Source organism: Candoia aspera, chromosome 7 (genome assembly GCF_035149785.1).
Source record: "Candoia aspera isolate rCanAsp1 chromosome 7, rCanAsp1.hap2, whole genome shotgun sequence".
NCBI classification, from domain to species: Eukaryota; Metazoa; Chordata; class Lepidosauria; order Squamata; family Boidae; genus Candoia; species Candoia aspera.
The window spans coordinates 2,523,413-2,536,426 of record NC_086159.1 but is presented as its reverse complement, the minus strand read 5'-3'; the positions used below and the strand labels follow the sequence as shown (position 1 = coordinate 2,536,426).

Here is a 13,014-nt window from a genome sequence, read left to right as displayed (position 1 = left end):
CTCTTGCTTGAAATCTGCCAAGGGCAATTCTCTAAAAAGTTATTGGGCTATTCAGAAGAGGTTGTTTATGTTTTGTATCTCTCGGAGTCAGCATGAGAACATTAGAACTGTCCCACTAGAAGGGGCCTAGGCCCATCTGGCCCGCGTTCAATTTCACATGGTGGCTCACTAGCTGCATCTCACTAAGAGGAGGTCAAGGCGGCCGTCCTCTTCCATTGTTGCTCCTGTGCACCTAGGGTGTAGAGATAGACTGCCCCCCAGTGTCTGGAGGCCATATCTAATCGTCAAGGTTGAAAGGCTCTGAAAGGCCTGTCCTTTGTGCTTCCAAAATATGAACCTTCAGACCTTGCATGTGTACAACTGCAATATAGTAATGGCATCACCAGTGGCTCTAACCACTGTGGTTTTCTTTGCCCATAAACTTAACAGGCCACAAACCCTTTGATCTCCGACAAGATATTCAACAATAGCAAAGCAAGAGCCAAGATGCAACCCTAATCTTTAATACCGTCTTCTACGTTTCTTCCAACTCTGAAGAGGGCAGGGAAAGAAAAAAAGATGCTATCAGGATTACTGACAGTAGGGAAAAGTGGGAATTCAAACTATTTCAGATATTTGGTTCACGTAGCATTCACTGACACTTCTTTTCTGCCCAGTATAGCCATCTGGCCTTGAGGTTGACATGCATATATCTGAGAAAGCAGCATCCATTCAAGGCCACGAAGAAAGAAAAGGTGGATTAGTTCCTGTATTCCCCATGCTGTTTCTTCTTCCCCCTCGGCATAGCACCAAAGGAGAAGGGAGACTTTATGTTTTGCCTATCCCTCTCAGCCTCTTCCTCCTCATCATATCTTTCATCATCTTCAACTTCCTCATCGCTTTGGTGAGGGCTGTTGTGCTGAGAAACGGAAGGTGAGGGAGGAACAGATGAAGGACGGGGATATCGAAAACCTTCAGTCTGTAAAATGAGTAAAAGAAGGAAATATTCAGTATGTGGAAGGGGGAGTAGGCCACATGCTCCTTTCCAAATGTTCTGGTTAACGACTCTCACAATCCCTTGCCATTGGCCATACCAGCTAAGGTTGCTAAAAGCTGAAGTCCAGATAATCTAGAACATAGCAGGTTATCCACCCCTGTTATATACGGTAGCCTGGGAGATTTGAAACACTATAGTATTCAAGATAGGCCTAATACCAGATTCAGCATGCTTGGGCAACTACTAAGACCTCGGAATTCTAGCTGGACCCAAAACACACCTCTAAGCTGTCCTCATCTTCTATTTTTCTGAGTCTCCAAGCCTAGCTATAGGGCTCAGGAATTTAGGACCTTATGCCCTTCCCTGAGTCTGGAATTGCTCCATAGACCTAATTCTAGAGTCAGGGAAGGGCATAAGGTCCTAGGTGAAACAGGAAGAGCTCAGTGACCAACCTGGCTAGGCAGAGCCACCCCAGAACCTGGAACTGTTTCAATAGCCTCAAGATATTTGAAGTTGCAGTTCTTATAGCTCCCCATGTGGACCTGAAGCACCCAGAATTGAACATTTTAGATCTAGGTAACTCCTCTTCAGGCATCGTGAAATAGGAAGCATGGAAGGAAGAGACAACATAAATTCTGTCTTGGGACATCTCCTTATTAATGGGGTTAGTGATGAAGCTGTAACTATATTTGGCTGAACATGGTTAAATAATTGGAAATCTAGCATAGAAGCTAAGCAAGAGAAAACAACCCAATGGAAAGGGCCAGATCTCCTTCATGTGAAGGTTTTTTGTGGGGGTGCCTTCACGTCAGTGTTGACTCCTGGCGACTGCCTGGACTAGTCCCGGAAGTTTTCTTGGCAGGTTTTTTAGAAGTGGTCTGCCATTGCCTCCTTCCTAGGGCTGAGAGAAAGTGACTGGCCCAAGGTCACCCAGCTGGCTTTGTCCTAAGGCAGGACTAGAACTCACGGTCTCCCAGTTTCTAGCCTGGTGCCTTTAACCACTACACCATACTGGCTGTCTATCTATACAAAAGATATCATGACATGTTTATTATCACTACTATTTGCCTGTTAATGGTTACATTTAAAAATGATTACCTTGGGTGGAGCATTTGGTTCCATCTCAAATTGTTCAGGAAATGTCCGACTCAGAGCTAAGTGTCTGGCATGCATATAATACTGCAAAAGAAGACAGAGAGAAATCTGCAAATTAAATAGCCCAAACAACACTGGACTCTGAAGTACAGATCAAGAGAAAATGTAACAATGTTCTAATCACAGAGAGAGTAGCTATTAAATTTTAGGAACTGCAAATTGCAAATGTGCGATCTACCAAGCTCAGAAAGAGGTACTTGATCATTGTATCCCTTCACCTCTTGAAATTTAGGATTTTGGAATTCATCTGTTACTTTATTTTTACAGATGCTTCTTGCAGATAAACTACAAACTTCCAGATTCGACAATTAGGCAAATATTATGACATTACCTTTCATACCATAAACCCTGAATAATAATATGGACAAAGTTACGGATAAGTCTTTTCTTCATCAAATAAATTGGGGTGGACTGGGGAAGAAAACAAAACCTGACTTGAAATCATGAAGTCTACATGGTCAACTTCTTAAAATGTTGTAGAGGAAAAGGTCCAAGTTTAATATATTAGGTGTCATTTAGATTTCAGATTACAACTGGAAGGGCAATATGATCTTCCAGATGTTGCTAAATGACAAAATCCTTCACCGTTGGCAATACTGATTGGGACTGCTGTGAGTTGCAGATTTGCAACTTCTGAATGAATGCACGTTGCCCACCCTTGGATTACACCTAGTAATGTGAGGATTCCAGCTAATAAGACCTAGAAGACAGAGACCATAAAACCCTTTGAGATATTACTAGGAGATCGTTCTCTATCCAGGACCAGACAGAAATACAACCAGAGAGGAGACTGCAGTAATCAAGGTAAGAAACGATATGGATGTGAAGTCAGTTTGGTTCCTTCGTACAGTAATTAGCTCTGTCCATGAGACTTGATTAACTTTAAGCATGATATTGTCTATCCAACAGAAGAAAAGCCATACAGTTGTTATATCTTATGTGGATATAATAGGGATGTCTGCAGGATATGGTAACAATAGGTCAAGATACCAACCACAGTGTTGCAATCAAAGCCACAACAGCGCAACACCCATAAAAACTGAGCAAAGCTTCGCATGGACCGCCATGGCTGTCACCTTAACATTTTGGACCACACTTGAAGATACCCCTGCCAGAAAAGAATCTAAACCAAGACTCTGTCAACTTTACTTACTCGCCCTAAATATCTCCAGTCCAGCAGATCTGAAAGCCTTTCTGTTCGGTTTCTCTGGACAATTCTCTGCCGTCGTGACTGTTGGCAGAATCCGTACAAGAACTGAGTCAGCTGATTGCAAGACTCATCCGGAGAACGGAATCGCCGGTCCACAATGTAAATGCCTGAGAGAGGCAAATGGGGTTGATTGGACACATGTTGCTGCTTTTTTTGACCTTTGAAGGTCTCCATTCCATCAGTCGTTATGCCTAATAATGACAGTATCTACACCATTCATTCTGTTACAAAGTAGGGATGTTCAACTTTTGTTTAGCCAAACTGCATTCTCCTCCTCCTCCTTTTAAAAAAAATTTCAACGGAATTCGAACATGATAAGCTTACATTTTGCCATCCCGATCACTAAAATGATTCCTATATTAAAATTGTCGACACAGGAACACTTTTCCAACCTTGTTATGGCGTCAAAACAGGGCTCGGTCATCTGAGCAGCAATGGTGATGCTGACATATGTATCGAACAGTTCACAGGCTGGACAGTTGAACTTTAATGAGGTCACCTGGTGGTACCCTGAGTCCTCTTACCATAAGCAGCCGGGTCAGCTACATGCTCCTGCATGAAACAGCCGAATCCAGACAGGTTTGTGGTAACACTGGGGATTCCCATGACGGTGCATTCAGCTGTGAAAAGACAACGGTGAGGAGAATTTCAGACCAACAAACCAATCTGCAGCATCACACCAGAAGTAGGAGTGTCACAGAAACCATGCACCAGTTTTGTTTTGTTTGTTTTTTTCCAGATTTGCACCACTAGAGATATTGGGCTTGATGTAAGTGAATTGTGTTAAAACAGCAGCACAAATTAAGATTTTCAAGGAAGGCCTTTCTGAACAGTTTTCAGAGTCTTTTTCTCCAGCATGTGGGGAAAGACCTTCTCTTGCATGGTTCCCTCTGGAATTGCTTGGCCCCTCTCCATTTGCCAGCAGAAAATCAATGAAGACACCACTTTTGAGCCAGACATTTAAATATCAATCAATTCATTAGCTGTGCATTAATTGATAGATGTTTATCTTTGCATTTTTATATTGGATTGCTTGAAGAGGTAAGACAACTCAAATAGGAAGGAAGGAAGGAAGGAAGGAAGGAAGGAAGGAAGGAAGGAAGGAAGGAAGGAAGGAAAGTGGGTGGGTGAGTGGGTGGGTGGGTGGGTGGGTGGGTGGGTGGGTGGATTGAAGGCTGTTGCAATATCCTGGGTCTAAACTTGGCTAGCAAAACACTTTATGAAATATGTACTAGAACAGAATGAAGCTATCACCTATCCTGTTTCCAGTTGTTACTCAGTTGTTGTTATTATATACTGGCTTTGAATATGAAGGTTGAATATGAAGGTTCTGCTTGGCTATTAAAGTTAACAGTCACCCATACAGTAGCTGTGTCCACCCTGAGTACCTCAGCTTTCCATTTCTGACAGTGAATTCCACTGGCTAAAGTTATTAGCTAGCTTTAGATATCTGGTAATTTTAAATAAGTGATGTATGAAAATGATTCAGCCTATCATTTGCTTACCTGGAGTATATCCCCAGGGTTCATAATATGATGGGAAGACCCCAAGATGGCAACCTCTGACAAACTCTTCATAGTCCATCGGTAATAATGGACTAGTTGAAGAAAGAAATTCAGGATGCAGGATGACCTGCAGAGGAGAAAGAAGAAGTCAAGAAAATTCACATTACTTGGTCTTCCCAGCAGGGATGCTGAAGGACTGTCAAGCTGAGAATAGAGAAGCCGTTATCTTGGCGGGAGTGAGGTGGGGTGGGGTGGGGTGGGCTGAAGGACGTTTCTGAGAATTCTGTTACTATATTTATGGTTTGTGATCAGTTTTAAGGACAAAAAATTTGCATTAATATTGTCAGTGCTGCTATGATGGTGAAACTGGGACTGAAGTGGTGTCTGCCACCCTGGAAGGAACTTTCCCTTGAAATACATCCAAATAATGAGAAAGAATTATTAAGATTTCATTTCATTTCAGTTCAGTTCTTGAGCTCAAACTTCTCAGAGGCATCCTGGTCTGCTGAGATGCTTGGTTCCTTAATTTCAACCTCTGACTTTTTTCTCAGCCCTTCTGTCTCTCTTGTGGGATCTTTCCTGACCTGAACAGGGGAATCCTGTCCTCCTTTGGGCATTGTCTTCATCTTCTACAGGTTGCATCATAAGACCACTCTATTCAAAAAAGCCGGGAGAGATAAGAAGCTTATCTTAATACCTTCACTCGATCAGTTCGATTATTGAACAAACCAATACGTCTAATGGTGCTCAGGATTGGATCGCCGGAGTCATCAATCATGTTGTGCGTTGTCACCGGTGGGAGGCTCTGCCGCTGCAATGAAACGAAAGAAGCCCATTGTACAGACCCAAAGTGCATTAAGGATGTAAACCTGGGTTACAGTCCTTCAAACTGGAGGCAGGGACTTGTGTGATTGTGTTTTGTAGAAGCTCTCAGTCAGTCCGTCGAAAGATGTAGAAAATGTGCTGGAAGTCTTTTCTGTGGCATAATAGTTTTTACTGCAGAAGGAATATTCCGTCATGGAAATCACATCCATCCGCAGGCTGATTTAGTATAGCTGAGACACAAAATACGTACCTTCTTGCTCAAATAACAGTCATCAATTTTGGAAAGTATTGCAAAAAACACACCTGGGTGGAATAGATGGCTCGCTTCATAATAGTTAGGTCATCACGGTCTATGATCTTGTTCATATCAGGGATTTCTCCTCTGTGGATGTAAGAAAATTAACTCCTTAGTGAAGAAGGAGAAGGAGAAGGAGAAGAAGAAGAAGAAGAAGAAGAAGACAGGAGGAGGAGGAGGAGGAGGAGGAGGAGAGGAAGTAGTAGTATATCCCATCTCCTCCAAGCCTTTGAAATTGACTTCTGGGATTAATTGTAAACTGCCCAGAGTCCGTTTTGGGAGATGGGCAGTGATAAATGTCATAGACAGATAAATAAATAAATAAAATTAATAGTGTACAGTAACCCTATGGTTTCCTGGGCCAGTTCAAACCCCACGGAGCTCAGTGCAACTTACTCCAAAGCACCTGTACTGCATTTTTTTCAAGCGGTCCTCCCATGTACTGTCCATTTATTAAGGCATAAGTCCCATTTCACACAGCATCACTTCTCCCTGAGCAAATATACTTGAAGATGAGGCCAACGTCCACAGCTAACAGCAGTCTCCCTACTGAGTCCCCGCACGGAGCTATCTTTAAAGCTACTTCAGCTGTAAGCATGGGTCAGGCCTGAGGACCCTACCTCTCTCTGAAATTCGGTTCGAAGTACAGCTGCAAGATGATGGAGAAGGGAACATCTTCACTTACACCAACCTGGCCGTGTCCTATGGCCCTGAGTCCCTCCTCCGGGAATCTGTGATGTTCAAAGTCAATCATTTGGAAGATACTTCTTGGTTGTGGCTCCCTGCCTTTAGGAAGCTCTCCCAAGTATACTTACCTGTTGATTATTTACTCATTGGTTGGTTTGTTGCATTTATACCCTACTTTTTTTTTTGAGTGCTCAAGGTGCCATATCTGGTGGGAGATAGCTAGGCTGAGACTGGTTGAAAATCACCCAATGAGCTTCATCTGAGCATAGGTCTCCCCCATCCCACTTTAGTCAAGTCAGGCCATTGATCCATTTTAGAAGTAGATCCAAATGCCCCTTTGAAATTTCCCACTCAGTCTGCAGGCAGAGAAATTGGACGGATTTCTCCAAGGGAGAGAGAAATTCTCCAACCACGTCTGAAGAGCAGGGCTGTCTGCTGCCCCTGCTAATGAAGAGGCCCCAGGGGAGAAGATCTCCCCAACATTTGCCATCCTTGGGATATAATGGAAGCCAGGGTGCTGTAGACAGCTGGAAAAGATTTGCACCATGAAAACCTGGATGTGTGTGCACCCTTCACCTATTTCACTGAGTTTTCATTCTCTTTTGAAATAAATTGCAGCTGTCCGTTCTTGCAGCAGACTGAATGAGAATCGGTAGAGAAAAAAATACAAGGGTATTTCTCTGCCTGGGAATAATAGGTGTAAGTTCAGTCATCAGTAGCAGTGCTTCTCCAAGGTTCCATGGAAGACATTTCTCCAGGACTGTGCAGAGACTGGACCTGGACACATTTGAAAGCTGAAGACCAATTCTAGAAAATAGCAAACCGTAACGAAACACAAAATTGTATATAATGATAGTTCTGTCTCCAGAACACGCATGCTGGCTGGGGAATTCTGGGAGTTGAAGTCCACACATCTTAAAGTTGTCAATGTTGACAAACACTGATCCACAGTGAGTGACAACTGCGGATGTGTCATCAGACATAAACATAGGCAGTTCATGGATATTCCATATTAATTTCTACATCAAATCATCTTCCAAATATAAAACACAGATGAAATGAAGTCGCACATCCTTTGTTATCTGTGTTATCTGTATCGGAAGCAAATAAGTTTGCACAGGTACATAACTCTGCTGAATTCTCACCTTAGCAGTGCTTCATAGAGTTTCTTACCAAATTTTTCCTTCACTGAATGTGCGGTGTCCCTAACAAAGAGTAAAACAGAATGTAAAGGAGCAGACCCCTTTTTTCACCTCCCCTGGTTTCTCCAACTACAGTCTGAGTTCTGTTGACTTGCTACTCATTTCCCCAATCAGAGAAATGTTTTAGGTGGGATGCTGCTGGGCTTGATATCAGGGTCATTTGTGTAATTTTGGTTCATTCATAAACCTGGAAAAGGTTCACAGTGGAAATGAACAATAAGTACTCCTACCAGGACACAATTTCATTTCTCCATCTCAGATACTTTCCCCCTACCAAAGTCCCACAAGATCCTTGCTGACTTGAGCTGTCCTTCTCCTTCTAAAAACTGCAGGTTTTTTATTTCCTCTACAAAGTCCCTCCCCGTTAATGATGAAAGAAAATGAAGGCTAAGCCATAGTTTGCTTTAACCATGGTTGCATAAACTACAATGGTTGCATTTGCTCATTGCATTAACCCACAGTCCATTCATTTACAAGCCACAATGCCTAGGGACTCACAGCAAATGAAACAAGTCAAGCAATCCCATTAAAGACTTCGTATGTTGTCGTAACTACCTAACAACTTCCACATTTGAGAGATTTCAATCTCTTTCTTCCACCGAGACCAGGAGCAACTCCTCACTTGACCATGGAACTCTGTCAACCCAACCCATCTCACAGGGTGGTTCTTGTAGAGTTAAAATTAAGACAAACTCCGGTGAAAGTTTCCTTGTGCATCCACAGGAAAGACAGTACACAGGTAGTCCTCAATTTACGACCACAATTGGGACTGGGATTTCCATTGTAAGTTGCTGCGGTCACAAGTTGAGTCACCACAGGACTGGACCTGATTTTACAACCATTTTTACGGCAGCCGTTAAGCGAATCCAGCTTCCCCAATTTGCGTTTTTTGCTGGAAAATGGCAAAAAAGTTGCACAATGCAATCACATGACCACAGGACTCAGCAACCAGTTGTAAATGCGAGCTGGTTGCCAAGCACCCAAAGTGCAATTATGTGACCGGGTGTGCGTGCAACTTTTGTGATGCTTGGAAGTGCTTTACAGGCCATAAAGCACCCGTTCTGAAGCTGTCATAACTTTGGACTGTTGTTAAACAAATGGTCGTAAGTCGAGGACTACCTGTATACAGTAAATGCAATGCAGTTAATGGTAGCCACAATAATAGTTGTTCAGAAGAAGGGTTTTTGGCATGGTACAGTCTCAGTTTCACTCCAGTAGGTGGATCTGATTTTCTCCTCTATGTTCTGCCATCTTTAAAAACAAAAACAAAACAACCAGCCCTCTGCCTGTCATAGACCAGCCCACCAGAGAGAAACCTTTAACAAAATCCTCTCCTTGACTTCCCACTTGAACCGTGCAGCCTGCCACCCATGTGGACAAACGAAGAAAAGGAAATCCTTTCGGTTTTATCCCTCTTCTCAGGATCAGTCAATGATTAACTTGCTTTGTCACTTCAGAACCGAAAGGAAGATGTTTACCAGAGCTGTTTCCGGACTGCTTGGCCTTTCAGCGTCTCCACGTTGAAATTGTTGGTATTTGCTGGCATTATAAAGAATACAACAACTGTGACATCGCTTCTGTGCACCTAAAAGAGGAAAACACCCTTCTGAGCAGGAGTAAGGATATTTCCCTCCCCTTCTACTGCCTTTCTCGTTTCTGTGTTTTAGGCCATGTCCCCACGTGAACCTAATCATTGCACAAATGGGCCCCGGAGACATCGCTTTTCTGCTCTATCTCATCCCCAGGCCATGAATGAGATAGGCTGAAATCATCCTTAGCTGGGGTGGTATTAAAATAGTCTTTTTCCTCTGATTCCAGCATCATCTGGGGCAGCTTCCACGTCTGCAAGATCGGCTGGGTTTGGTCACCCATTAACTTGGAGAGAAGTCTTAGGACTGCATTTATGGCAAGCAAAAGCAATAGAGACAGGAGCCGGCAGCAGAAATAGCAAATTTCATACCAGTTTTCTGTTGACTGAAGGTTGGGTGAAAAGTACATTGACTCAGCAGTTGTAAAAGCTCTAAATAAGTCCTGTCTGCTGCTGTAACTGGCAGCTACTGATCTGGGCTGCTTTGAAAGTGAATTAACATCAAATTCATGGAGGAGATAATTACAACTCATGATGGCTATATACTGCTTGTCTGCTTTAAACTCATTTTCAAATCACCTTTCAATCCAGAAAGGGCCCCAGCGGGGCCTAGCTATTTAGATTTTAAAATAATTTTAAAAACCAAAGACAACAATGGAGCAAAAATAAGAACAGGAAATAATAAACAGTGAAAACTGTAATTAAAGAGGCGGGGGGAGCCATGCAGAACAAAAGGGTTTCAGTGGCCTATCTGAAATTAAAGAAAGAGAGGAAAATGATTGGATAAGCTCTGTGTCTGAGGGACTGTGTACTCAGTTCCGAAGGGTAAATATCATCTCTTGAGCAGCTGCACTTTGCAAGTTTTATGTTCTGAGAGCTGGAAAGTAAGGCTATAGGTGACTGAGTGATTGCTCCTTGCTGAGTAAGCAGAGACTAAATCAGGAATATAAGTTAGCCAGTTTTCAGGGAATGAACGTACTTTGTGAGCAAAAAGGGACAGTAACAGGAGTTTGCCAATGCAGTTTGAGTAGAGGCAGGAGGAGAAATTTATGAATTTTCCTATTTTCTAAATCAAGGGTTTAAATTCAGCTAATCTGAGAAGGAAACAATAAAAGATTTTTTAAAAAAAACCTTCTATTAGTATATTAGATATTAAGAAAACAAAAGTGAAAATAAATGTATGGGAATCTACAGTTCTGACCTGCCATGTCAGATTTGTTTTTAAGCAGAAGCACAAATATGCCATAAGTTTTGCAGGTCAGAATTTATGGCATATTTGTGCTTCTGCTTAAAAACAAATCTAGGAACAAGTGCAAGTTTGTACTTTAAGAGGACAGAAGCAATGAGCGTTCAACCTTCAGCTCATGGCAGAGAATCCAGATTTATAAGACTTATCAAATACAAAGTAAACTCTGCTACAGCAGCTGACAGAAGCAATGCTCCATAAAGAAGAGAATCAAACTGAAGTGCAAAAGAAGAAATCAGAAGCTAGAAGATATACTGTAGCACTGGAGTTGAGAAACAGCTTTCAGATCTTCATAAGAAAAGAAATCAGGTTCTGAGCATTCAGGGAAGAAAGAGAAGGCACTGCAGAACATGAGATTGGACAGTAGATCCATGAAGAGCAGAGGGATACAGCTACATCCTTCAAGAAGAAAGAGAAGGGTCATGGCAGTTGATGACTTAGTGCCATAAGTAATTAAAACAAGTAATTAAAACAAGTTGAGTGCCAACTGGACCCACCAGTTATGAAGTATGCTGTCTGTTAGGGCTAAGGATCAGTAAGGCAACAGAATAATTATCAAATCCAGAGACAATTCCCCTGCCTTGTTTTTCCATACTGGGACCAATAATACTGCAAACAACAGCTACAACTATAACTCCAAGAATTTTGAAATCTAGGAAAAACCTTCAAGAGTCTGTGGGCTCGGGTGGACTTCTCATCCATCCCAGGGCTGGAACGGGAAAGAAGAACGCTGCAATGGATGACTGCCTATCAACGTAGTGTGAATGGGACAGATGTGGTTCCTTGACCGTGGGCTGAGTTCTCTAGATGATGGATTGCTGACACGACATGGGTTCACCTCGTCAAGATTGATAAAAATGTTTTTATGATATAATGATTGACAATGCATGGTAAGACATGACTGCTAAGATGTGACCGGTCATGCTCTGTTAAATGTGAACATATGTTAGACAACAGATGCAGTATATTGTCCCTTAATTCTCCCTTTAAATATGAGTGTGTGTTAGTTAATAGCCGTAGTATTACTTTCCTTCAATTTTTTTTCTTTCTTGATCATATAGTTTCAGTAAATAACATTATCACTTTACTATTGTTTATTTTTGATGTTGTGTAAATATATTGATAGCTCTTCCACTGAAGTCAAATTCCTTGTATGTCTAATCATACTTGGCCAATAAAGTAATTCTATTCTATTCTATTCTATTCTATTCTATTCTATTCAGCCAAAGTAGGGCAAGTTTAATCAGGAGAGTTTTAAACTAAATATCATAAGGATTTGAAACAAACCTTTGGAAGTAAGATTTGTGAGCAGTAGAAGATAGAAGTCTTGCTTGAACAGAGATTATTAAATAATTCATTAAAAATAAATAAGAACATCGATTCATAAAGTTCATGGCCTTATTCTCTGGACACTCTGAGCATGAAAAAGTGACCCGATGTACTCGAGCAATTACTACAGAAAGGCACATACGATGAAATAGCAGAAACCTGGAGGGGTGGTTCCCGTGATTGAACCACAGCAACTGGAGCAACTTGTTTTCAAAAGGAAAATACTTTTTAAAAAAGAAGAGGGTTAAATGCGGTACATGTTAAAATTACCTTTACTGATCAGACATCCCAATGAGTAAACTTATAGACAGCATTTGCATTAAAATAAGGGGGAGAAAAAGGAAAACCGGTATTGTTATTGGTATCTACTATTGCCTGCCAACTACAGAGGAGAGATGAAAAGAAAATTGCAGATTTTTTAGAGAGGCAAAAAGTAATAGTAATGGGGAAATACCATTTTAATATCTCGAGAGAGACCAATTCTGCCAAGCTTTATCCTTCCAGAAAATTTCTAGCTTATGTTGTTAAGACAACCTTCTCCTTCAGACAATGGAGAAAGAGCTAAGTTTGACTTGACGATGGGAAGACTTTGTCAAGGAATGAAAGTAACTGAAATGTTGGGGAGAAGTGACTGTAATGCTGAAGTTCTTGATTTTATAGGAATCTGTTCCTCTCAGTGACTTAAATGAAGAGGAAATGTTTAACAAACTTGCAGATCAGACAACATTGGATGGGGTAGTTTAATACCTAGAAGACAGCAATCACATTTAAAAGGAGCTTGTCTGGTTCCAGAAATTGACTGAAAATAATAGAAGGAAATTTAAGTTAAATTCAAAGTTCTTCACTTATGGAACAGAAATCAGTGGCCCAGGTACATGATGGGAAATACTGGACTAGGTAATAATGCTTGTGAAAAAGTTCTTGAAGAAATAGTTGATTATCTTGCTGAATATGAGTCAGTGAAACAACCCAGCTTCGAAATAGGCCCACGCACTT

The 13,014-nt window shown here is 41.6% G+C and overlaps 1 protein-coding gene across 1 annotated transcript in view; it reads right to left on the bottom strand.

The window, feature by feature from the left end:
* Positions 1 to 482: 482 nt before the first annotated feature.
* The window catches only part of GYS2 (glycogen synthase 2), a 32,562-nt gene continuing 20,030 nt past the window's right edge, over positions 483 to 13,014 (bottom strand). The window contains exons 8-16 of the mRNA XM_063308649.1: positions 9,334 to 9,440; positions 7,799 to 7,858; positions 5,975 to 6,053; positions 5,544 to 5,657; positions 4,847 to 4,973; positions 3,866 to 3,961; positions 3,285 to 3,448; positions 2,075 to 2,155; positions 483 to 958 (exon numbers count right to left, since the gene is read on the bottom strand). Coding sequence (XP_063164719.1) covers positions 740 to 958; positions 2,075 to 2,155; positions 3,285 to 3,448; positions 3,866 to 3,961; positions 4,847 to 4,973; positions 5,544 to 5,657; positions 5,975 to 6,053; positions 7,799 to 7,858; positions 9,334 to 9,440 — 1,047 coding nt within the window. The 3' untranslated portion in view covers positions 483 to 739. The remainder of the gene's footprint in view (positions 959 to 2,074; positions 2,156 to 3,284; positions 3,449 to 3,865; positions 3,962 to 4,846; positions 4,974 to 5,543; positions 5,658 to 5,974; positions 6,054 to 7,798; positions 7,859 to 9,333; positions 9,441 to 13,014) is intronic.